Source organism: Eschrichtius robustus, chromosome 13 (assembly GCF_028021215.1).
Source record: "Eschrichtius robustus isolate mEscRob2 chromosome 13, mEscRob2.pri, whole genome shotgun sequence".
NCBI lineage: Eukaryota > Metazoa > Chordata > Mammalia > Artiodactyla > Eschrichtiidae > Eschrichtius > Eschrichtius robustus.
Window position 1 is genome coordinate 41,318,632 of NC_090836.1, and position 25,989 is coordinate 41,344,620.

A 25,989-nucleotide genomic window follows, 5' to 3' on the forward strand; every position below is an offset into this window, starting at 1 on the left:
TTAATATTCGTGTATTTATTCTCAGAACATACAAACTCATCTTCTCAGAGAATAGAAAGTTCACTCTGACTTCAAGAAGGACTCAGCCAGCTCCCCGTCCCCACACCTGCTAAAAAATTCCCCGGGTGAGGGATGCCTAGAGTGCACAGTACCCCTTGGCACAGGGGCCGTGCACAACTCTAAACAAGGCTCTCCACTTGTTTTATAATCCAAAAGGGCAAACAGCTGTCAAAATGACAGTAAGAGTCCAAGATCCACACTCCTCAGTGCCAGATCCCCTGGGTCATCTAGGGCAATGATGGTGCTGCAGCTTACGCAGTCACGTCTGTGCCGAAGAAGTCCCAGCCCGGCAGCCAGGTTTTGTTCAGTCTAGGAGGCTGTGCCAATTGGCTGCCCCCATACCTGGCAAGAGCTGATGGCCCAATGCAATCCCAAAGCCCGCCGGAGGGGCAGGGCTGGGCCAAAACCTAGGGTAATTTGTTCTCCTTGCCTCCCAGCTTCCTCTCCTCTTACAGCCCCACACTCAGGCTTTCAGACCTGAGGGTCTGGGCCAGGGAGTCTGATTGTTTCCTAAGCCCCCATAAGAGTGAGGACCTGGGAAGAGATGTGAGGGTCCTGAAGAACAGGCTCCAGGGCATGGCCTTGAACCGTGGGGAGAGCGCTGTGTCAGGCAAAGATGGTCTCTTCCCGGCGCTTCTTGGTGAGGATGGTGCCTGGCTTGTGCTGGGCATCGGGGTGGTTGGCTAGCTCTGGGGGGCAGGAGGACACCGGGCTCTCCAGGATGGCTTGCTTCAGCTCATAGAACACGGCAGAGTCCTCTTTGGTGAGGAAGGTGATGGCCACACCACTCTTGCCTGCTCGTCCCGTGCGGCCAATGCGGTGGATATAATCTGGGGAGGGGGAGGAATGTCACTCAGGGCGCCAGGCCAGATGCCCTGGTGAGCAGCGTCTGAAGCCTCCACTTCTAAAGGCTTCATCCTCCCCACCACACTTCTGAGGGCAGTAAACACAGCTCGTGCTGCCTGCATCTGCAGTGCCCACGGTGCTCTCCCCGCTAGCACTGCTGATGGTGGTCATCCTACCACATTAAGACTGAGTGGCCCAGCTCCGTTCTTCTCCATACCCAGAAGACAGAGCGCAATCCCAGGAGCTGGGACAACACACCCAAGAGAGATACAGAGCAGGAGCTCTTCTCACTGGGACAAGCAACCCTAGGCTCTGAGCTGTGAGAGTTGGCAGCAATAGCCTCCTCAGTGAAGCTACTCGAGGAGAAACGGGCAAGGAATCTCCCTTTACCTGGATTGAAGCTGCTTTCCCCTGCACTTACCTTCAATGTTTTTGGCCATATCATAGTTGACAACCATCGACACATCTTGGATGTCGATACCACGACCCGCCACATCTGTAGCCACCAAAATATCCTTGGCCCCAGCCTTGAGGTTGGATAGTGCAAACTCTCGCTGCTCCTGGCCTTTTCCACCATGCAGCGTACAAGCGTTGTACTGTTGGAAGAATGGCGAGGTGAAGAAAGAGCAATGGGATCATGGAAAGATGGAAGTTAGGAGGGAGTGGACCGGGAGGAGGGAGGGTTGCAGAGAGCAGCAGGGGAGATGGAAAGGGGAAGGAGGCAGAAAAGAGAACAAGGGCAACTGAAGTAAGGAGAGAACAGATGAGCTGAAGAAAGGGATAGGAGAGATGGGGGGTTGGGGGGGAAGACACACAGACAGGGCAAGGTCAAAGGTAAAGCAATCAGGGGTGAGATGTGGAGCCAGACAGATGAGAAGTAGTGAAAGAGAGAAATGAGGGTAAGAGATGACGGTGGAAAGCAGGACCAAGAAATTTAAGGAAGTTTAAGCCTGAGTGGAGAGGACACACCCTTCCCCTCCAACACCAGTATCAGGAGTACAGGACACTGATGACTAACATCTCCCTCTTGACTACACCATCCTCCCTCCCAAACATATATAAACACGAAACACTTCGACCCACTCTACTCCATATCCTCAGATCCTGCCAGGATGTGTCTCATAACCTCTCCCTGGCCCCAGCACACTTGGAGGAAGACCCAAGGCAGCTGTGGCTGGCACTGCTGGAATGGACAGGGAGTCATAGCAATTGACCAAGTCCTCTTTATCCCCATCAACCACCCTTTTCCCGCTGACCCTGGCTTGTTAAATACTGGAGAGGTTCAAGAATAGGTAAGCACTGAAAGCAGAAGCCTAGGCGGCCCGTCTAGTTTCAGAAAGCAGCACCAAAGAGACCAGGCATTGCTCTCCCCTCCCAGACACACCCCCATCTTCTCCAGGGATTTGGCCAAAACATCACAGCCCTTCTTCTGGTTGACAAAAATGATGATGGGTGGATCAAAGCCTTGCTCCAAGATTGCCAGCAGCTTTTTCCTGGAGAGAAGAGGAAGAGAAAAATGAGATGCATACTACCCTCCACTCCAAGTGAAATGCCCAACGCTGATCTTCAAACACCAACTCCAGGATCTCCAATGCCCAGCTCTCCAACATGGCAGAACAGTCGCCCTCCAGCCACCACTCGCACTAAAAGAAGCCTCTTCTCCATTCTGTTTCCCTTGGCTCAGCTGCCCCCATACCTCTTTTCAGACTCTGACATGAGGAAGACCTTCTGTTCCACACGTTCGTGGGGCTTGCCAGCAGAGCCAATGTACACCACAGCAGGTCGCCGAAGGTAGCTCCGGGCCAGACGCTCCACCGCTGGGGGCATGGTGGCCGTGAACATAACTGTCTATGAAAACAAGATGTTCAGCCCTGGGCCCAGGCAGACACATCACACATCCCACCATCAGCACAGGCAGCGCAGCCCAAGCTGCAGAATAGAAAATGAGCCATGGTGTGAGTTTTGACAGAAGTAGTGCCTGACAGACAGAAAACTGTCCTTTGCCCTCCCACTTCTCTCCTCAGTGCCTGTTCAGCAGAGTACTTTACATCTTATGATAACAGGAAGGGCTGAGAGCATTTGCCAGCACCTGTGGCGGGCAGTAGCATGACTCTTCGGAACCATATTTCCAGGGCTAAGAGGCTACACTGCTAGGACTGTGAGAGGACTGTACATGGTGAGCCACGCCTCACCATTCTGGAAACATGCACTTGCCTAGGGCAAGAAGGGCCCTGGAGCAGGTTTGGCAACTTGCCCAACTTTTCCCAGCCCAGGGAAGCAGCCTTACTTGGCGGTACTTATGTTTTCCTGACTCGAAGTTGGCCAACATCTTCTCAGGGTCCTCGGCCTCATCTGTGTCCGGCTTCTGGTTGCTGACAGGCATGTGCTCCAGGATCTTCTGGACGTCTGGCTCAAAGCCCATATCAATCATCCTGTCTGCCTCATCCAGAACCACATAGGTACAGCGGCTCAGCACCAGGTAGCGGTTCTCCAGCACATCAATCAGACGTCCTGGAGTAGCAATCACTATCTGGGGGGTACAGTGGAATCATGTGTGGCCCCAGCAGGTACCCCTTTCTTCTCTCTTCTGTGAACTATCCACCCACTTGGGCAACAGATCCCCAGTGCTAAGGAACTATGACCCCAACCTCCAGTTATGTTTGGTAGTGAAAGTTCCTGAGAAGTGGCATGAAATCACTTATTGCTACCTTGGATTTTTTTCAGGAATAAATGGGGTCTCTGAGTAAGGTCCAGGGATTAGACAGAAGAGGCAACATCAACAGAACTTTCTTACACAGAAGAGAGACTAAGCGATACTATGGAGGGGGTTGGATAAAGGGATTACACTAATAAGCCTGCAGAAGACTCGATTCCTACAGCAGACTTCTTGTAAAAAGCTCTCCTCCCCAACCCTAAGAAGAAGGCAACATAAAATCAACGACATGGCCTTTCAGAGCGATTAAGAGCACAGCCTTCACATATGAGTCTCAGCTCTGCCCATCACCAGCTGTGACTTTGGGCAAGTTATTAACCTGACCCTCAGCTTCAGCTGTAAAATGGAAATACCGTTATCTATTCTCTTTAAGGTGGTTGTGAGAATTAATGATATACAGAGTACAATCCCTGGTGCATGAGTCCTCCATAAACAACAGCACATATACACAAACCAGCCCCTTTCTTCATTTACTGTACATCTACGGCAGAAACTAAAAACAGAGTCCCCAGAGAGCCCTCCCAAATGGCGGGCTGGCTGCTGGCTCGGTGAACAAACCTCACAACCCATGCGCAGCCTGAAGCCCTGGTCTTCTCTGGAGATGCCGCCGATGACAGCCACCGTGCGGATGCCTAGCGGCTTCCCAAACTTGATGGTCTCTTCCTCAATCTGCTGAGCCAGCTCACGAGTGGGGGCCAGGATGATGGCATACGGGCCCTGGTCTGACTCTTCGATCCTGTGGTAAATGGGGCATCCCACAGTTTCATGAGCTTTGGTTCTCATCCAACCACAAACAGGAGCAAGACAAAGTCACTCTTAAGGGCAACTAAAGGGAACGAGGAGGGTGGTGGGAAAAGAATGTAACAATCGCTCTTAAAAATCAGACTCCGGGATAGCCAAGCTCTCCAGGGAGTGGTCCTTGCCAGCAATAAAATCATACACTTCTTTGACATCATGATCCAATTATTCCCTAATATCTGACCCAGACTAAAGGCTTCTGATTATAGACTTAAGAAGAAACCCAAATGCTCATTTGCCATTTTCACATCTCCTGCTCAGTCAAACCCACTCCAACTGGTGTCAGCTGATGTCACCTGTCAATTTTGGGGAGAGTGGTAATCCAGACCAGCAACGGGATGAGGAAGGCTGCTGTCTTGCCGCTGCCAGTCTCAGCCACTCCAATGATGTCACGATTCTGTAGCCCAATGGGAATTGCCTGACGCTGGATAGGTGTCGGCTCCTGTAGTGACCCAGAGACAGTAACGTGTACAGGCAAAATTATACTACCTGGGCTGCTGCTGACAGAGTGGGCACACATGCTAGCACGACGGGAGGACACCAAGCACAGTGAACAGGAATGGGACCCGAGAAGAAACACAATCAACAAACAATACTTCCACCAGAAACTGAGAGACGTCACCTTGGTGCCCACTGGCAGAGAAGGCACCAAACAGTCTAGGAACAAAGTTCTCTGTTCTCAAATTAAATCTGTACCCCTAGAATCTGGGAACACGTTAGGCCTTCTGGGCCCATCTGCTCCTTCGTACCTTGTAGCCACACTTATCGATGACCTCCAAGATGTGTGGAGGCAGAGAAGAGTCTTTCCAGGACCGGATGGGATTGGGGATCTTGCCACCTTTGGTGGTGATGCTGTAGTCCTCACGGAAGATCCGCCAGTCCCTGTCTGTCATCTCATCCAACTTCTTCTGGGACCAATGCCGATCATCCCAGCGTTGCTTGGCTTCCTTCTTACGAAGTTTGCGGAGTCTTGCCCTGGAGCAGGACATGGGGAATGACGGGGGTTCGTATCCTCCATCTCCTTCCTGTAGACTCGGCTCTGCCCAACCACCCGTAGCCCTGACCACTCACTCCTCCTGCTCCTTTTCTTCCAGCGTCCGCCTCTTCTCCATTAGGTCTCCATAGAAACGTGATTGCTCTCGCTTCTGCTGCTTTAGGTCAATGCCTGCAATGAAGCCTCGCCCCAACAACTGCACCTGGTGCCGTTCTTTGTACCTGGGATTGAGACAAGAGGAAGAGGAAAAGAGAAGGAGCTGCTAAGCACAAGGATGGAGGTGCAGACTACCAACATGTGCCAATTCCTCTTCCAGCCAGGGTCTTTCATCGCCCAGAGGGCTGGCTAACTACCATTTTACCCATCTCCTCATCCCAGCCTATCTTACTTCTATCTCTGTAGTCACTGGTTCTCTCCAGCAACTGCCTAGTTTAAAAGACCTAGCACTGAGGCCTGAAGACACTCACAGGGGGTTGTAGTCAATGGACGTGTCCTCAGATGCATCCCACTCAAAGACAAACTTGCGGTCATTGAGATGCCTTGTCCGGCGCCGCTTCTTGATGCCACCCAGGTAACGCTCCTGCCCGGGTACAGAACACAAAGCCCATCAAACGGGAGGCCCAAATCTCATATACAGAGATCAGAATGGCCAAACAACCAAACCTCCTTAGTGTGTGAGGCGCGTGGGGCCATGAAGACAGAGCTGAGGCCTGCACCTTAATGGCATGCAGTTCCTTGCTCTTATCCTTCTCCTCCCGGATCTTCTGCCGCCCTTCCTCATCCTCATTTCCGTTGGTCTCCCGCTCCATCCTCTCCCTGCGTTCCCGACGTTCCCGTTCCTGAGGGTCTTCTGCAGACCAAAGAAAGCAAAGCTGCAGAAGAACTCAGTGGAAGAAAAAAGAGGGCATGGAGGAGATCCAGACAACAGACACCAAATGAGTAAAAAGAGGGGGGGGGGGAGATTTATGATGCAAGGGAAATGGAGACCTAACAGAAAGATATTTTTCTCAGAAACTTGCCCCATCCTTCCTTCTTCCAAACTCAGAGCAAATAGGTTTCTAGCTCTCCTGAGTTACACCACAATCCCATCCCACCCTTCCCTACCCCGTCTAGGGGCTACAGGGTAAGAAAACGAACCCAACATTTTCCTGCCCAAGTCTTGGAACTGTTTCCTTTTCTTCCTCTCTTCTTCAAGCAACCTCTGCCGCTCCTCCACCTCCTGCTGCCGTCGCTTTAGGGCTTCAGCCTCTCGTTCTGCTTTGGAGAGGAACTTGGGCTACAAAACAGATTACAACTGTAAACAAAGGATCTGGGAACAGGGTATAATCACATCACCGACGGCAAGATGGCAGGGGGCCCAAAAATATTTGCTCAGGCATTACACATGTTAAGGAAAACATAAATAGGCCCAGGACCCTGTTACGGGCTAAACTGTGCCTCCCTCAAAATTCACATGTTGAAGCCCTACCCTCCAGTACCTCAGAATGTGACTGTATTTGGAGACAGAGCCTTTAAAGAGGTGATTAAGGTAACCTGAGGCTCCAAGGTTGGGCCCTAAACCAATCTGACTGTGTCCTTATAAAAAGAGAAAATTTGGACACACAGAGATACCAGGAGCATACACACACAGAGGGAAGAGCATGTGAATATGGAAAAGACATCCATCTACAAGCCAAGGAGAGAAGCCTCAGAAGAAACAACCCCATCTGATCTCAGACTTCTAGCCTCCAGAACTGTGAGAAAATAAATTTCTGTTGTTTAAGCCACTCAGTCCGTGTGTTCTGTCATGGCAGCCCTAGCCAACTAATACAGACCTTCAAGCTCTTACCTTAGCCTCAGCTTCTTCCTCAGCCTTTTTCTTGGCCAGAAGTTCCTCCAGGGATAATGGCTGGGCCTGAAGATAAAACACAGGACTTCAGTCCACAGAGGCTCTCTCCCTGTGAAGAACAAAGTTGGGCTTGAACTGAAGAGGAAGATGAGGAAAAAAATCCTTCCTCTTTTTACCTTAGGCTTCTTATCACCATGTTCATCCTCTTCATCCTTCCTAGAGTCTCTGTCTTTCCGAGATTTAAAATCTTTTCCTCGGCCAGGAGACAAACTTTAAGGCAAAGGAACAGGAAAAGTCCATATCACTCTTAGCCTAGCCCCTGGATGAGGTTCAGACTGAGCTCGCCAAAAGAGGATGGAAGTTTTCCCACCACTCAGCAAGACTGGCCCACGGTCCTCCAACATGTCCTGAAGCTCCTTTTGCAGGCCTGGTCACTCTGCCTGCTCTGAAACCTAACGATGGCCCTGTCTTGGCCCCATTCTACCTGAATCTCCTTTTCTGAGACTATTCTCTTCTGGGAAGTGGATCTTCACCACTGATATCAAAAATATTTCCTCCAAATATTACTCAGCCATAAAAAAAAGAAGGAAATATTACCATTTGCAGCAACATGGATGGACCTAGAGATTATCACACTGAGTGAAGTCAGACAGAGAAAGACAAATATATGGTATCACTTATACGTGGAATCTAAAAAATAATACAAATGAATTATTTACAAAACAGAAACAATCCCACAGACACAGAAAACAAACTTATGGTTACCAAAGGGGAAGGGGGGCGGGGAAGGCTAAATTAGACTAAATTAGGAGTATGGGATTAACAGATACACACGACTATATATAAAATAAACAACAAGAATTTACTGTAGGGACTTCCCTGGTGGCACAGTGGTTGAGAATCTGCCTGCCAATGCAGGGGACATGGGTTCGAGCTCTGATCTGGGAAGATCCCACATGCTGCGGAGCAACTAAGCCCATGCACCACAACTACTGAGCCTGCGCTCTAGAGCCCACGAGCCACAACTACTGAGCCTGTGCTCTAGAACCCGCAAGCCACAACTACTGAGCCTGCGTGCCACAATTACTGAAGCCCCTGCGCCTAGAGCCCGTGCTCCGCAACAAGAGAAGACACGGCAATGAGAAGCCTGCGTACCACAACAAAGAGTAGCCCCCGCTCGCCGCAATTAGAGAAAGCCTGCGCCACAACGAAGACCCAACGCAGCCAAAAATAAATAAATAAAACTTTTTTAAAAATAAAAAATGTACAATTAAAAAAATTCTTAAAAAAATGAATTTACTGTATAGCACAGGGAACTATATTCAATATCTTGTAATAACCTATAATGGAAAAGAACCAGAAAATATACTTGTGTGTTTGTGTGTGTGTGTGTGTGTGTGTGTGTGTGTGTGTGTGTGTGTGTGTGTGTATACGAAACTGAATCACTTTGTTATATACTTGAAACTAATACAATATTGTAAATCAACTATATTTTGATTAAAAAAGTATTTCCTCCAAATAGCATATGCATGTCAGAAGAAAAAAAAATCCTGCATTACTTTAGAATACACAATAAATTTAGCCGACATGGCCACCCACATACACCCTTCCCAGATACTGCTATATATGTCCTTTCCTCATCTCTCCTTCCTACCAGCCCCAGCAATCTTTTCCCCACACCTGCTATAAGCTTAATATGCAAGAGATCTCAAATAACCCCACTGCGTTTGTTACAAGAATTCTATTCTTTGCCCTGAATTCTAACCTACAGATTCAGGGCCTAATAAAAACTTTGTATAGAAGGTCTCCAGGGCTTCCCTGGTGGTGCAGTGGTTAAAAATCCGCCTGCCAATGCAGGGGACACGGGTTCGAGCCCTGGTCCGGGAAGATTCCACATGCCGCGGAGCAACTAAGCTCATGCGCCACAACTACTGAACCTGCACTCTAGAGCCCACGAGCCACAGTTACTGAGCCCGTGTGCCACAACTACTGAAGCCCACACGCCTAGAGCCCGTGCTCCGCAACAAGAGACGCCATTGCAATGAGAAGCCCGCGCACCACAACAAAGAGTAGCCCCCGCTCGCCGCAACTAGAGAAAGCCCACGCACAGCAACGAAGACCCAACGCAGCCAAAATATAAATAAGAAACAAAAAAAAAAAGGAAGTTTCCAGAACAGAGAGATCAAGATACTGGTGCATTAAGCTATCCCAACAAATATATGTTGTACATTCTGGGTAGAAAACTGAATGGTCCGATGGAGCTGTTTTGTTGGCTGGTAACCTTTTCAAACTAATTTCTAAATTCTAAGAACAAGCTGACCCTCAAAAAGTGGTGACTTCACTAACTGGTTATACTTCCCAAAGAAGGTGTGTGCCTTCTAAAAAAGACAGCTCTACAATAGCTGCCAATAGGATTCGCTATGGAAAATTTACTTTCCCCCGAAGCTGAGCCAGCTGAGATGCAGACAGGAAGCGAGCAGAGCGGTGCCCTAAAGCCCACGTCCACTCCCCCAGGTACCTGGATCGCTTGCGGTCCCGTCTGTGCCCATCCTTATCCCGATCTCGGTCCTTCTTATTCCGATCCCGCTCCTTATCTCGCTCTCGTTCTTTGTGCCGGCGTTCTCTGAAGACAGCACATTTAAGAAATTACATGATACTTCCTGAGTATACTGCTTCACTGCAGCCCTAAGAAGGTTCCCATGCTCTTTTCTCCCCAAAGTAATATTTTACAAATTGGAAAATGTGTTTCCCAAGAAGTTATGAGGGAGTTCTAAGAAGGTCTTAGAGCTCAGAGCTGTACTGCTAAGTATCAGTGGCAATGATAGGCCATGGATTATGTGAACAGGTGAACTATCTTCCTCGATCATCTGGACCTTCATCTTACAAGTTCCCTCTTAACCTTTAAGAACTACTGGGTCACTAGGTGTAGAGAAATGTACGAAAGACTAATGCCCTAATATGGCGGCATCAGAGGAACCAAGAATAAAGGAGTTTGACATGTACTGAAATGTACACTCCCTTTCCATGTAACAAACAGAAAATTACTTTACCTTTCTGTAGACTTGGAACGGGAACGGGAACGAGAACGGCTGCCTCCTCGACGCCTTTCCCTTGAACGATGCCGTTTCCTATCTTTAGATGGGGAAGACTTCCGGTCTCGGTCTCTATCCCGTTCTCTGTCAGGAGTCCGAGATCGCTTCCTTTCCTCCTTGGAAGGTGATGCCTCACGGTCCTTCTTATCAGCCAGCTCTCCTGCCATCTGTCATGGGTAAGAGGAGTACTTATTATGTACTAGGTACTGCTCTAAACTTTTTACAAATAATTTACTTAATCTCAAAACAACCCTCTGAGGTAGATATTTTGGTATGCATGCTTTATGGGTGAAGAAACTGAAGCTCAGATATATAAAGTAACTTGCCTAAGGACACACGGGTGTTAAGTGTCAGAGTTTTAGGCAGTCTGGCTCCAGAGGCCCATTCTTATTCATTAATGCTATGTTATTTCTCTGGGATTCCTTTTTGTATATAATTCATTTCCAAAAGTATACAATGAATATAGCTTATTTTTATAATTAGACTGCAAGAGTATTAAAAGAAATGTTAGTTAATGAATAGTATACTAGCTATCTCTAGAAACATCTTGTTTTGCTTATCTTAGGAGTCTACTGTGTCTGCCAGCCCACCAGGATCAGTCAACGTATACACATCTAAGGGAGATAAGTTCTCTTGAGCTCATAAAGAAAGCTCAAAAGAGAAAAAAGGAGTTTAACTTAGAGATTTGGGATTATGATCAGCACCTCAAGGAAACCTAAATTCAAATAGAGAAACTCAACTTTTACTCAGATTAAAAGAAATGTATTTCTAGTTATGCAATGGCAAAAACTTGTGAAGGGTACATAGGACTCCATACACTTTGGTTTTACAAGTTCCTGAGACTCTACAATTATTTTAGAATTTAAAATAAGGGAGGGAGGAATGGAGAGAGGGAAGGAGGGAAAGAGGGAGGAAGAAGTGTACCAGAAACTAGAGATCACAGATGTTCTGACTCATGTTCCCTACTCAGATTTTCACAGCCTTGATTATGATCCAGTCCCATGAAAAGTTTGAGCAGGAATTTGTTCTGTTCCCATACTGCCTAGGGGACACTGAACACCATGCCACACTGTCAACTGTCCTTCAGACTACAAAATCTACTTCAGCCAGGTGCTGAATTCAGACAGCAAGTCTGAATCTGCCTCTATTCCACCATCACCACCACCATCCCTAAGCCTCAGGATATATTTTTCAGAACTTACTTTAACCCCAAATGGTTCCAATGAAATAACAGTTCCCTAAGCTTTAGCTTACGATCCCCCTTTCCCATGTAATTCCTGCCATATATTTTTAAGAAGGGAGAGTATGTAAAGAAGAGAAAAAAATGAACAAGTAGCACTTTCAAAAGGTGGAGACAACCCATTTTACCTCAAAATTGCCAGTACGTCATGCATATCACATGGAAATTATACTTATGTCTCGTCCACTTATAGCCCTAAGAAAACAATCCAGGGACTTCCCTGGTGGCACAGCGGTTAAGAATCTGCCTGCCAATGCAGGGGATACGGGTTCAATCCCTGGTCTGGGAAGATCCCACATGCCGCAGAGCAACTAAGCCCATGTGCCACAACTACTGAGCCTGCGCTCTAGAGACCGCAAGCCACAGCCACTGAAGCCCATGAGCCTAGAGCCCGTGCTCTAGCCCACGCTTCACCGCAACGAGAAGCCCGCGCACAGCAACGAAGACCCAATGCAGCCAAAAATAAAAATAAATAAATAAAATAAAATAGCCCTCTTCTATTAAAGAAAAAAAGAAAACAATCCAGAGGAAAGGCCATCTTCTCTATATAGCATCCTGGACATCAGCATTCTTTCGACAAATATTCGCTGTGTACCTGGTAGGTGCCAGAAACTATTCTAAGTACTAGAGATACAGCAGTAAACAAAACAAAGTCTCTGATCTCATGATGCTTAAACTCCAGTGAAGAAGACAACAGTTAGGCAGAAAGATAAGAGAATTTCAAACAGAAATGAGTGCTAATGAAGAGAGTAAAACAGGGTGACGTGATGGGGAGCAGTATGAACAAGAGATAGAAGGCTCTGGAAAGAATTTTTTAGATGACATGTAAGCTGAGACTTGAATGATGGGAATAGAGTCTGCAAAAATCAGGGAAAAGAATATATTGGGCAGAAGGGACAGTAAGGCACTGGGGCAAGAACTAGCTTAGCATGTTTGCCAATTAAAAATAGACTCGTGTGGGACTTCCCTGGTGGTCCAGTGGTAAAGAATCCGCCCTGCAATGCAGGGGACGAGGGTCCGATCCCTGATCGGGGAACTAAGATCCCACATGCTGCGGGGCAACTAAGCTCGTACGCCACAACTACTGAGCCCGCACGCCTCAACTAGAGAGCGTGTGTGCCGCAAACTACAGAGCCCACGCGCTCTGGAGCCTGTGCACCACAACTAGAGAGAAGCCCACGCGCCGCAACAAAGATCCTGCATGCCACAACGAAGACCCTCCGCAGCCAAAAATAAAAATAAAAAATAAGTAAAAAAAATAAAATAGACTCGTGTGAGGAATTCCTTGGCGGTCCAGTGGTTAGGAGTCAGTGCTTTCACTGCTGGGGCGGGGTTTGATCCCTGGTCAGGGAACTAAGATCCCGCAGGCTGCACAGCACGGCCAAAACAAATAGACTCATGTGGCTCAGTGGCAGTGACCGAGGGGGAAGACTAATTCGAGATGAGTTCAGGGAGGTAGGCAGGGGTTAGATCATGGAAATGTGTTTCAGGCCAGGGTAAAGGAACTTGGATTTTAATCTAACTGCAGTGGGAACCTTAGAAAGGTGTTAAACAGGAAGTGATGTGGTCTTATTTTACATTTTCAAAGAATTACTTTGGTGACTTCAAGAAAATATACGGTAGGGAGGCAACAGTGGACACAGAACCACTGAGAATGCTATTATAGTAGTCTACACAAGAGATGACAGTGGCTTGTTCTAGGAAAGTGGCAATGGAGATGAAAAGAAGTAGAGGGCTTCAGGGTACATTTTGAAGGCAGAGCTGATAGGACTTACTGATGAAGGGAGGAAACAAAGAGGAGGGACAAACATAACTCCTAAATTTACGGTCTGACCAACTGGTTAAATGGTTCACGGTGCCATTAGTGACCAGAGGAGACTGGGGAAGGAAAAGACTTAGAAGAAATCAAAAGTTTCATTTTGACCATATTGAGTGTAAGATGTCAATAAGAAAACCAAGTGGAGATTCCAGAAAGGCAGTTGAAAATATAATTCTGCAACTCAAGAGAGAGTCTGGAGACAGTAACTTGAGTTATCAATATATAGATTGCTTTTAAAGACATGGGACACTAAATGATATTACCTAAGTAGGCATTCTAGTTAAAGAAGAAATTAGAAGAGGACCCAGGATTGACCTCTGGAACACTGTAACATTTATAAGTCAGGCACAGGAGGAGCCAGAGGAAAAAACTGGAAAGAAACAACAGCCAGTGAGAAAGAAGAAAAAATAGTAAAGTACGGCATCACAGAAGTCAAAAATGTGTTTCAAGGAGGGAGGGGTTACCTGTGTCAAGTGGAGAAAGACTAGAAGATAAAGGAGTGACCCTTGCATGTGGAAAAACGGATGGCTTGGTGACCTTTGACAAGAGCTGTTTCAGGGGCATGGAGGGAGTAGAAGGCTGAGTGGAGTGAGCTTAGAAGAGAATGGGAAGTGCAAATAAGAAGAAAGCAAACGTAGGAAACTTTTATTATAGGTTCCACTTATCACAAACCTCCGCATCTTTGAGTTCCTCAGTTCTGGTACGGCAGGGGCAGAGTCTTTTTTTCACTCAATGAACTATGTACTTATCAAGCATCCACTATATGCAAGGCACCGTGCTAGGCGCTGTGTGAGTTACAAAAGGAAATCAGGAAGATCCTGTCCACAGGAAGCTTACAAAACAATAGAGGGTTATGAGACACGTAGCAGGATGCAGGCTCAGATGAATTACTGCAGGAGTTCAAAGAAGTTTACTTTCACTTGTAAAAGGGAATTTGGAAAGACTGTAGAGGAAGTAGCTCTTGAGCACTGAAATACAGGTAGAATTTGAAGATGTGTAACTGAAGGTGCCAGAAAGAAGTCATTCCCGGAAAAAGAAATAATACAGGAGGCGCAGAGGCGGGAAAGCATGACTGGTTCTGGGAGAAAAGCCAGAGTTTCAGTTTGTCTGGAGCAAGGGCTACTCGAAACATGAAGGAATAAAGTCGGACTGAGGGTATCACAGGTGCTGTGCGCGTGGGAAAAGGTCTGACCAGGAACATCGTCCAGGGACCTGCCCTGTGCCCCCAGGAACCAACACTCCCGCTGGGGCCCGCGCCCTTTCGCTCCTGCCCGCCAGAGCTTTCCAAGCTCGTGCCCCTTCCCTGAGGCGTTCTTCCCGCCTTATCCCGGAGACAGGAGCCACCGCTGTGCCCTCACTCTCGCCTTCTCTGCAAGCTCCTGGAAAACGCTTCCATCGCCCGAGACTCACCACTCTTGAGTCCGAACCGCCCAACGCGGCCTCAACGTCGCCGAGCAGTCGCCATCTTTCCCGTTTCCTGGTCGCCGGGCTGCTCCCCCGGCCGCGCGGCAAGCTGGGAAGGCGAGTTCCTGGTGCCGGGCAGCGCAGGCCGACAGCGAGGGCCTGAGAACTACCAATCCCAGAATGCACGGTGAGAGCGTCGGCCCCTGGCCGCGGGGGCCGCTGGGCAATGTGGTTCGCCAAACATTTGAGTCTGCGGGAGGAAGAGTTTTTCGTGGGCCGGCCTTTCTCAAAAGGATTTTCTCTCCGCGGGCGCAGTCCTCCTGGAATATGCTGGTTTTCCTAGAAACTGTAGTTAATGACATCATGGCCTGTGGCTTACAACGGAGAAATTTAAGGCCTTCCTTAGATAGCAATAGCACGTCGTTAGAACTAGCAACTACAGTAACAACTATAAATACCGTTTATGGAAAAGCGTTTTTACAAAAAATCTTTGAGATAGATTATTAGCCCCATTTTACGGGTGGACAAACTAAAAGTTAAGTTACAGGAGCAGCCTAGTATTTCCCAATGAGGGTGGGACGATTCATGGTGTGAGACTATCCCAGGTTTAGGAGGACATTTTAGCAACCCTGGCCCAGCGGTAACACCCTGGTTACTGTGACAACTCAAAATGAGCCCACACAATGGATTCCAAAGGCCTGCTGGAAGGATGGTATCTCCTGGGCTGTGGCACCTGGTTTTCTCAACATTCCAGACAGGACTTGCCTTCTTCACTCTCTTGCTCTTTGGAATCTGGCCAGTTGTTTGGGTTATCTTAATACTTTTTTGTTCTTTCTTTCTCCTAGTTCCCTCTTTTCAGTCCTCCAATGAGATTTTTCCCCCAAAATTGTACTTTCACTTTGTTTCTCTTTGGTCATATGGTTCATAATTCTACCCCCCTTCCTCCCAAACAAAAACAAAAACTCTGGCGGTCTTCTAGGATGGTTTAGATAGATACCAGGAAGTAACTAATGCCTCTTTCCTTCCCTTTCTCCCATCACCAGCTTTTTGGTTTCAATCCCACATAGCTTTAGTTCTGGTTTTTCTCTCTGAATGTGTTCAGTTCTACTGAAGCAGAGCCTGGGATAGGCCCAAATAATCCTAAAGCTCTGAGCCTCAGGCATAAAGGCCCAAAGTAACCCTGGGAGAGGCACATTTCTGCTCTTAGAACTCTGCAGCCTTTGAGCTGCCCACTTGGACCTCACAGAGAGAATGGAAAAGTTGTCTGAGGTCTGTTGGGTGTAATTCACCCAGTGAACACTGGAGGGCTATCCACTCACAGAATGGAGCTAACAGTCAGACCAAAGGTGTAGAGCTGCAGTTGCTATTTACTAAGTATTGATACCTCCTAGTACCCAACTCTGTGCTGGACACTTAACTTACACTACTTTTTTTTTAAAAAATAAATAAATTTATTTATTTCTATTTTTGGCTGCGTTGGGTCTTCATTGCTGCACGCGGGCTTCTCTCTAGTTGTGGCAAGTGGGGGCTACTCTTCGTTGCGGTGCGCGGGCTTCTCATTGTGGTGGCTTCTCTTGTTGTGGAGCCCGGGCTCTAGGCATGCAGGCTTCAGTAGTTGTGGCACGCGGGCTCAGTAGTTGTGGCTCACGGGCTCTAGGCGCGTGGGCTTCAGTAGTTGTGGCGCACGGGCTTAGTTGTTCCACGGCATGTGGGATCTTCCTGGACCAGGGCTCGAACCCGTGTCCCCTGCATTGGCAGACGGATTCTCAACCACTGCCCCACCTGGGAAGCCCTAACTTTACTTGTTCTTCTAATAGTATAAGATGGGCATTATCTCCATTTTACTGATAAGGAGATTGTGGCCCAGAAAGATTCTAAGTCCACATAGTTAAAAGAATGGAGCCAGTATTCAACTCCAAGTTCATTTAATTTCAGAGTAGATGCTCTTGCCCCATTCCCAGGCTACCATTCTCAATCATCTTTAAAGATCAGTAAATTGAGACCCAGAAAGTTGATGAAGCTTGTCCAAGTTCAGAGTGGCAGAGTTCCCCTAGTATTGGTGCACACCTCTCTCACGGCACATGTAAGACATTGAGCTTAAAGGATACTTGCATGGTTTGTCCTACCCTGCTAGTTCTTTCACAAATATTCATCTTTGGAGATGGAGACAGAGGGACTACATTCTAGTAAGGACCATAGGGAGAGAGTCTCCTATCTAGGTACCACATGGCTAGCAGTAAGGGGCCCATGGAATTACAGTTAACATTGAGACTGGGTTTGAATCCTGACTCTACTACTTAACCAGAGTATGATCTTGTACAAGTTATGTGGAATCTCTGGCTTTTCTGTTTCCTCTTTTATAAAAGAGGGATAATAATACCATTTGCCACACAGGATAGGATAGCAGAGCAGTAAAAAGTGCATTTTCTGTAGAGAACAAACTAGTGGTTACCAGTGGGGAGAGGGAAGGGGCAATATAGGGGTAGGGGGAAAAAAGAGTTATTATGGGATTATATGAAATCACGTGTGTGAAACTTTTGAAAATTGTAAAGCACTATAGAACTTGAAGACTCATTCAATTTTTAAAAAGTGAAAAAATAATTAAATGGTTAAACTTAAAAAAAAAGTGCATGTTCTGGAGCCAGGTTGCCTGGATTTGTATCCAGGTTCTATCACTTTCTAGCTGTGTGACCTCAAGCACATTAATCTCTCTGAACCTCAGTTTCCCTGTCTGTAGAATGACGTCGGTAGTAACTCATAGTGTTATCACAGGAATAAATAACATATAAAGAACTTATAAGCAGCCCTGACCCATAGTAAACATTTAACAAATGTTAGATATTTTCATTTATGAGGTTAAATGTGATAATGTAGAGGGGATCGGGAGTTTGGGATTGGGAGTTTAGGACGAGAATGTGAAAAAGAATATATATGTATATGTATATGTATAACTAAATTACTTTGCTGTACAGTAGAAATTAACACAACATTGTAAATCAACTATACTTCAATAAAATTTTTTAAAAATACTAAATTGAAAAAAATGTGATAGTGTAGGTAAAGCACTCAGCACAATGCTGAGCACATAGTAAGTACTCAATACACAGTAACTATTTCCAGTACACTAGGAAACTTGGAAAAAAGAGCTATAAGCAGCTGAAGAAAAGGGATGTTAAGGCCCCTGAGCTGCCATCAACAGGCCATGGACTTGGAAGTTCCAGAAAGCAGAAGGCGTCACCTCGCCTTGAACTCAGAGGAGACCAGAACCCTTGGAACCTCCCAGCCTTGGCTTCAGTCTGTCTACCTTCTGCAGGGGTTGGGATCTCAGCAGCTTGGATCTCCTTCTGATGATTCCACTGAACCTTGTCTCGCTCCTCTAGACTCTCCAGGGCAATGGTTCTCAACCACGAGTGATTTTGCACTGAGGGACATTTAGCAATATCTGGAGACATTTTTGGTTGTGACAACTTAGGGGTGTTACTGACACCTAGCAGGTAGAGGCCAGGGATGCCGTTACACATCCTCCAGTGCACAAGACAGCCTCCACAACAAAGCATTATCTAGTCCAAAATGTCATTTGTTCTGAGGTTGAGAAACCCTGCTCTAGGGCTAAGGAGATCTTCATTGGCTTAGCAGGACTTGGGTGGGGAAGGGGATGAGGTGGGGGTGGGACAGAGGGAGGAGATCCTTGTAGGAGGTGCCAGGGAACAGTGGAGGCAGCCACTCTGCAACCCACAGAAAGGACCTCAAGACAGCTTTTCCTCATTATCGAAGACCAAAGGAAATAGAGAAAGGAACTAAGAATACGGAGCCAACTTCTTTATATGTGCTATATTGTTCAGTAATAAATAGGTTTTCTTCTTTAAACACAGAACATATAACAGACTGAAACACTCCCCCCCTCCCCCTGGTTCCAAAGACAAGAGTCTATAAAACAAATGCCAGCTATACTGCCCTAAGGGCAGAAAAAGTCTGGTGACCCCCACCCAGTCCTGCGTCCTGCAGCACCACCACCCCCATGCTGCAAGAGAAGGGGGTCTGGGGCTTCTCCCTTGGACCCTGGGGACTTAGGTGAGAAGCATGTGAATGTATGATGTCACCTCTCCATGAGGCATGGGCTATGCAAAGATGAGGTTTCCTTCTCATTGGCTCTGACCAGCTCCTGCTCTTCTGATTTCAGTTACCAGTTACGAAGCACCTGGGCTCAGCTCCCAGAGGAGCTGCCTCTTGGCTTCCCCACTCTCCACTCCTCTGCGGCCTTCTCGGAGGGGAAGGGAAGGGCTCAGGGACCCCTCCCATCCCCTGGCCTGCATGGAAACGCTGTGTGGAAGAGGCATGATGCTGAAGGTGAGGCTCCTGTAGGCCCCCAACCAAAGCCATGAGGCCAGCATGCCCCCCCAAAGCCCCACACCTTTCCTGCCTCTGGAGCGGAGGGCACTGGGGCAGCCGGCCCCTCCACCACCTAGTGCCTGGCTTGGGGTGTGATGGTTCTTTCGCAGTGTCAGGTCCTCAAGCCGGGCCTGGCTCTTTCCTTGTCCCATTCCTGTCTCCTTCCAAGCCCTCACCGTGGCCATCTGAAAAACTCACGTCCAGTGTCCTAAATTGTCTCCTCCTCCCTCTCCCCATGCCTCTGCAACCCAAGGGAGGAAGTGGGAGGTTGTCTCCCCTCTCCAACCCCCATTTCACATAATGGAACAGCTTTTGGCCTTTTCCTTCTTGAAGGTGGAAGAGATGAGTTCGGAACGACTGGGGAGGTGGAGCAGTCGCTTGGAGAGGCTTCGGACAGGGCTCTTCGGGGGCACTGGGCTGGGCTTGTTCAGACACACCATGGACGCCGTCCGGAAGATGCTGTGGATACTCTTTTCTGAGGTGAAAGCCGAGCCTTCCAGGTAGATTTCTGCACCCAGCTGCTTGGCTATTGCACAGCCCTGAGGGAGGAGTGAGGTCATCAATGCAGTGATCCAAAATGGCTCTGAAACACTGCCTTCTCAGGTTAGTGGTCCTCCCCAGGGCTGCTCCGATGGACCCAACTGCCAGTCTCCCACCATCACCCTCTGCTGATTATTTTCTGAAGGTGAAGCCTGACTGCACCTTAAGTTACCTGGCACACTTTTTAAACCATACTGATGCCAGAACAAGTAAATCAGAATTTCTGGGGTATGCCGAGGCGTTAGGATTTTTAAGAGCTCCACAGATGATTGTAATGTGAAACATTGGTTTAAAAGAAATGATCCTTACGCTCCGATGTGCATAAGAAGTTATCCAGGGACTTAATTAAAAATGCAATTCCCATACTTTTTTCCCAGAGTGACTCTATAGGTAAGGAGTCAGGAATTCTAACAAGCACCTCTAGTGATTCTAATGCAGGTGGTCCTCAAAAAAAAAAAACCAGCTGAGGAACACTGGCACACACAGGAATGGCTCACCTGCCAAACTAGAGCATGAATCTGGGTAAACTGGTACCCAGCACCTCTATCCAGGTAACTAGTTTCCTGATTATAGATGGCCCCACAGCATACCAATTCTCTCTTGCCATAGTGAGTGAGTGTGAGCAGGGGCCATATTTCAAGCCCTCTCCTGTAGCCTTCCCCAGCTCACCCCCCAACACACACGAGGGCCCCCACACACACCACACACACACACCTGCTCGTAAGAGACGGGTGCCTGCTTCTGGTGGGACAGCTCCATCAGAGTGCTCAGGTCTGTTCGCAGGTCTGTCTTACAGCCAATAAGCAAGACACGGGTGCTGGGACAATAATCGAGGATTTCCGTCCTCCACTGAAGAGCCGTGCAAGAAGATGGGAAGGAGGAAGGAAGGACAGTCAGTGGCTGACGGACACCCGGAGAAACCCAGTTGGTAACATCACACACACCATCCAGTATATCACCAGCTCAGCCCTCCCTCTGAGTCACAGCACCACCACTGCACTAATTACATCATCTTTCTGCCCATGAGGGCTTTGGGGCCACAGGAATGCTGATCCAAGAGTCTGTCCCCAAATTCAACAGCCCAGTCACCAGAGAGAGCACAGAGGCAAATCTCCCACTCTCTGCCAAGCATATGGGGCATGGGTCTGCCCCCTCAACCCAAAGGGCTTCACAAGTCCAGAAAGCCAGGAAGAAGCCAACCAGTCTCTTTCCAAGGGAAGGAGATAATCCCAGAGTCTTCTGGGAAACTAGGCTAGTTCCACAAGCTTTCCTGGGACTCCTCAGTATGGGCAGACCTTGCTACTCGGACCAAGGCATTTCCTACCAGCAGTTCAGCTCAGGCCTGCCTGGCCTGCCCTGTCCGGAAGGCCTGGGATCAAGGTCTATAAAAGCTGCCACCAAAAGGCCCCTTCCCCGACCCTCAAACCATATCACCAGACGGTTCTCTACTCTCAATCCCTCACTTCCTGAGTCTCAACACTCCCCTCCCTTGCTGGGCCTCTGACAGAGCAGTGCAGGATAGGGGCAAAGGCAGGATGCAGAGGGGACTGGAGATCTGGGTTCTAGTGCCAGAGCTGTAGCTAATGTGGCCTCAGGCAAATCTCTTCCTTCCCTGGCCTCCGTTTCTTCCTGTTACACAAGAGGGGATTAGATGACAAGGTCCCCAAGATTCCTTTTTGTTCTCAGGCTGAGCTAGAGACGGCAGGGTTTATCCAGCCTTACCTTCTTGAGTGCACTGTCCACTGTCTCTGGACGGCTGATATCAAAGCATAGTAACACTGCATCTGAGTCGCTATAGCAGAGTGGACGGACATTGTCATAGTAGGGAGATCCTGGTAGAAAGGAGAGAGAGCTGATGGTGAGCCGTGGCATTCTCCCTCCCGACAGGCCTAAACCCAAAGAGCCCTGGGAATACCATGCTTGGTCCCTTAGGTGAGATGGCCCCACCCACCTCCCAGGGGAATGTGCTCCAGCGCGAAGCTTGGGACCTGACCCGCCTGCCAGAAGGCGGTACAAGAATATCATCTTCCTTAGCCCTAAAAAAGGGAAAGGGGGCAAAATAAAAGGGAGGTGGAGCATAATCTGGCCCTGTCTGGATCTCCTACGGTGGGCTTAACTGAAGGTCCACCAGTTTTCTGAGTCCCAGGGGAAGCTGCTCCTACCCCTACAGAGAGACCAGGCCTTGTTTAAGGTCTCTTTTCTAGAGTCCGCCTGCTGCCAACCTCTGCTCTAGGGTCTCCCCAGTGAGGAACCAAATCTGCCTGTTATATAACTGGCTGCCCTGCTTCTTTGCCGTGCGGTCAGAACTCTAGGAGGCTGGCAGGGGAGGGAGAGCATCAAGAATTCAGTGTCCCACTCCTCCTCCCACCCAAATCAGCTTACGCTGTAAAGGGCAAAAGGAAAGCTGTAGCCCCTATCCCAAGATCTCAGGGAGGCGTTCTCAGAGACAGCAGCACCAATAGCTGGGACTCAGAGGCTCAAATAAGGGTCCTTCGCTGGGAGGGGAGTAGGCAATGCAGACTCAGGTGGTCCAATACGGGAGAATGCTAGGGGTTGAGCCTGCCCCCCTCCGCCCTGGGGAAGGAAGAGTAGCAGATTTGGAACCCAGACAATCCGTGCTCAGAATAGCAAGCAGCCCCTCTCCCTGAACCGCAATCGCCATGGAAACTGGGGGGATTCCAAGCTGAGGCGGGGCGGGGGGGGGGGGGTTAGTTGTAAAAAAAAAAAAAAAAAAAAGGAGTAAAGGGGAGTTGGGATAGCTGCCTGCTCCTTCAGCAATTGGCCCCCATCCCTCTCTGAGGTGGGGTCTTATCACAGCATCACTGAGCAAAGGGAGCGCTGCAGCACTGGGGAAGGGGGAGGGGAGGAGGCCTCCATTCTGGCTCCAAGCGATCCCCCGCCCCTAAGACCAGCAGGCGAATAACGGGAACAGGTTCAACCCTGGCCCCAGTGCCGGGAAGCCCCATCCCACACACCCCTGCCTCTCCTTCTTCCTCGTGGGCACCTCATTTGAAAGAGGGAGTTTGAGGATGACTGATAGCCTGCATCCTTTCAGAACTTGGGGGGCGGGGGACGGGTGGGGGGGATGCGACACAGGGAATAGAGACCACCTTGCTGACTTTCCATTATCTGGACTGGGATTCAAGGGCTGCATTCTGACTGTGGGAGGAGGAGGAAGGGCTCTTTGGGGTGGTGGTAGTGAAAAGAGATGAGCTGCAGTAAGATTCTGGGAAGATTGAGAGGTGGGCAGAGTACAGCAGACGAAAAACCATACATCATGCAGCCAAGCTGCATTCCAGTCCAATCCCGCCAGCACAGCACAGTCCGGGATAACCAGAATCCTGCCTCCCAGCCCCTGGAGCTGCAATGGAGGAAAGCATACCAGGTTGAGGAATTTCTGTTTTGTTTTGGGGAGTGGGGAGCAAAAGGAAGTCTCATTTTCTGTTTACCCATCCCCTACCTCCACTCTTTCGAGACCTCAAAATTGGATGATGGGAATAATAGCTCTTTGGAGGAGTAGGATGGCATATTTATAAGTAACAGGAAACCCCTAGTGATTTATAGTTCCTCTTTAAACTCAGCCTGAATATGCATTTTTTGGAGAGAAGTGGATTTTATTTTCTTTCTCCTATTCCTGGCTTTTAGTCCTTAATTATGACTCTGAGCTCAGTCTATTAAAAAAGGACTGGGCTAAAGAGATAATGAAGGGGTCAGAATCAAAGCAAAGGATAGACTAGCACTGAAGGTTTAGGGATGAGAGGCTTGAAACATATTGCTTTCTACGATCCAGAAAGACAGAGCATCTTCTACCTCAGCCCAGTCAGAGCCAACACCCACCCCCCCAACTACGTACAACGTGACCATGCCCCATATTAAGCCCCCACCCTCCAAAACACTGACGATGCATCGCTTCATCCCTCAACCGCAGAGGTATGACAGTGGGGCTGAGCTGCGGCAGGCAGGCAGGCAGCAGTGACCCGAGATGGAATGCAGGAGAGAAAACTGAGTCAGGAGCAATATTTCCCCCAAAGCAGGCTTGTCTCCTTGCCTCACCCACAACCTCCAGCAGCACTGCCTCCTGCCTCTTCTTTGGCTTTGCTCTGGGGCAGTAAAGGCTGTGCGTACGTGTGCTGGGCGGCAGGGAGTGGAAATGGAGAAGCCCTAACTGCCTCCTCCAGTAGTCTTCCGGGGTCCATCCACCTCACCATCTCAGCCCTCTGAAGGATGGAGCCAGACCCAGAGAAGTGAGTAGCTTCTGGGGTTTATCCACTCTGCACCCCTGGACCAGCCAACTGAGTTCGCCAAACCCTCCCCCCAACCCCAACCAAAGAATCTTCAGGTCCCCTTCTTTTCAGTTTCCTGGCAAGCACCAAACTCCTTCTCACCGTCAAAGAGGGAAACAATTTCTAAAAGACAACAGCTGCAGCAGACCAGTAGGGGTGGGAAGGGGGGACTTGGGGCCAGCAGTCTTACCTGAGGTGTCCCAGAGACTGAGCTCCACTCTCTGTTCCTCTGTCTCCAAGCAGGCTGTGTAATTCTCAAACACAGTGGGCACATATGTCTGTGAAAAGAGAGGAACTATTCACACCCTGGGCGCCCCTACCCTTGTAACCCTCCAGTTAGTGCTGGCTACACAAGAAGCCACTCATCCTAGTGAGACACTAAAGTGGCAGGAGATAAGGAGAGGAGGGGATACCTGGGGCAGGAGGGACCACATGGGACAGGAGGGAGGGGAGTGTAGAGGCACAGGCACTTTGCTCCATCGGAGTAAGAAATGTGAATGACTGCCAGGGACAAGCCCCCCATATCCTAGATGGTCAGGGAGACACACACACACAAGGATTCCTCTTGTCCCCAGATTTGTCTGTCTTCCAATTTCAGAGCCACAAGCCAATTCTAGTGCTTTATCTTTTCCCCACAAGCCCCTTGGACCAGCAGGGCAGCAGAAGGGAGCAGCAGAAGCCTGCCTAGGGACAAGCGCATAGAACCTTTGAGGATGGGTGAAGGGACGGATAGGTATTACGTCAAGAAGAAACCCCAGACTCTCAAATGCCCCCAGTTCCCTCTCCCAAGAGCAGACTCCAGGATGAAGGGAGGTAGGAGGGGATTTGATGGGGGGACCTATGGGTGAAGAGGTGAGGAGGAGCCTGCAGAGCGGCAGAAGTGGAACAGGTCTCAGGGGAAGCTAAGGCAGGGCGGTCCTCCAGCCAGAAAGCGGCTGAGGATGGGGAGGGGTGGGGCGGGGTGAAACAGCTCCCCTGGGCGGATGGGAATCTACCCCCAGCAGGCATGCGGGCAAGGAGGAAAGCTGGCCAGCGGTCAGGCGAGCAACTCACCTCGGGATAGCAGTCTTTCGCCAACACCTGTAACATAGCTGTCTTCCCACACTGCACATCCCCCACCAGAACGAGCTTACATCTGGCCACGATTGGCTGGGGGGCCCGTCTCTCCTTCATGGCTGCAGCCTCCGCGGGACCTGGACTCGGATTCAGGGAGGAGAACGTTGCGCCAGGTGCGTCTCAGCACTCGACCCAGCCGGATTCCCTGTCTCTCTCCAACTGAAAAAGAGGCCCGCACAGCCTCCTTATATCACCCTGGCTGAGCCAATCACAAAAGGGGGCGGACTCTGTCACAGCCAATCCCTGAGGTGGGATCCCCTCCAGCAGCCAATGGCAGGAAGATCTGAGTCAGAGCCCTCTTTTTCCCTTCCCTTTCTCTTAAAGCTGCACCGTTGCTTCCTCTAAAAGGGGATTCCCACGTTGTTTTGCATTTGTATTGGGGTTGGGGGTAGGAGGGGGAGTGAAGCAAAATTTAATGGTCTTGTGTGGCCACCAATTAGTGTCAAAAACAAACTAGCTAAGAATGTGGATAGTGAGATCAAGCTGGAGTTCCCAGGAGAAGAACAGGACTTGCCTAAATTGTAGACAGGTGGCATCCCTTGGGGAAGGGTTGGTCCCAGAAATTTCACCCCTTTGTTCTATCTAATCCCCACCCAAACCAGTTCCCACAGAAGCTCCTGCTGGACCCCTTTATCAGCTCCTGCTGGACCCCTTTCAACGCCTGTCCCTTTCTCAGAAATCACCTTCACCCAAAAATAAGTAAGTTAAAAAATTTTCTTGCGTCATCTGGAAAAAACCCACAGAGCTCCTGACCCACAGATGGGCAGAGAGAAAGGAATGAGGGAGTCTGGCTAGTGCGGATGGGAGCAAGGAGTACAAAACAAACAAAGTCGCTGTCTGTTCGGCCAGACAACCTCTCACTCCAGG

The 25,989-nt window shown here is 49.0% G+C and overlaps 2 protein-coding genes across 2 annotated transcripts; both read right to left on the reverse strand.

Moving 5' to 3' along the window:
* DDX23 (DEAD-box helicase 23) lies at positions 1-14,884 on the reverse strand. The gene is made up of 17 exons (XM_068560598.1): positions 14,801-14,884; positions 10,290-10,498; positions 9,758-9,862; positions 7,416-7,509; positions 7,240-7,305; positions 6,549-6,687; positions 6,128-6,261; positions 5,879-5,991; positions 5,489-5,632; positions 5,167-5,392; positions 4,714-4,859; positions 4,178-4,355; positions 3,194-3,436; positions 2,603-2,754; positions 2,291-2,399; positions 1,328-1,502; positions 1-890 (listed from the first exon to the last, which is right to left on the reverse strand). Exons 2-17 carry the CDS (start codon positions 10,496-10,498, stop codon positions 667-669), a joined length of 2,457 nt encoding a protein of 818 aa, XP_068416699.1. The 5' UTR covers positions 14,801-14,884; the 3' UTR covers positions 1-666.
* Positions 14,885-18,668: 3,784 nt separating this feature from the next.
* RND1 (Rho family GTPase 1) lies at positions 18,669-25,266 on the reverse strand. Its single transcript, XM_068560707.1, has 5 exons — positions 25,060-25,266; positions 24,197-24,284; positions 21,446-21,555; positions 20,438-20,572; positions 18,669-19,722 (listed from the first exon to the last, which is right to left on the reverse strand). Exons 1-5 carry the CDS (start codon positions 25,177-25,179, stop codon positions 19,477-19,479), a joined length of 699 nt encoding a protein of 232 aa, XP_068416808.1. The 5' UTR covers positions 25,180-25,266; the 3' UTR covers positions 18,669-19,476.
* Between the last annotated feature and the right edge of the window lie 723 nt (positions 25,267-25,989).

Coding starts and splice junctions, on each gene's coding strand:
- DDX23 (XM_068560598.1), bottom strand. CDS start 10,498: ATGGCAGGAGAGCTGGCTGATAAGAAGGACCGTGAGGCATCACCTTCC. Junction 7,306..7,415: donor ATGGTGATAAGAAGCCTAAG/GTAAAAAGAGGA, acceptor TTTTATCTTCAG/GCCCAGCCATTATCCCTGGA. Junction 6,262..6,548: donor CTTGGGCAGGAAAATGTTGG/GTTCGTTTTCTT, acceptor TTTGGTCTGCAG/AAGACCCTCAGGAACGGGAA.
- RND1 (XM_068560707.1), bottom strand. CDS start 25,179: ATGAAGGAGAGACGGGCCCCCCAGCCAATCGTGGCCAGATGTAAGCTC. Junction 21,556..24,196: donor CAGTCTCTGGGACACCTCAG/GTAAGACTGCTG, acceptor CCTTTCTACCAG/GATCTCCCTACTATGACAAT. Junction 19,723..20,437: donor CACCCGTCTCTTACGAGCAG/GTGTGTGTGTGT, acceptor CTCCTCCCTCAG/GGCTGTGCAATAGCCAAGCA.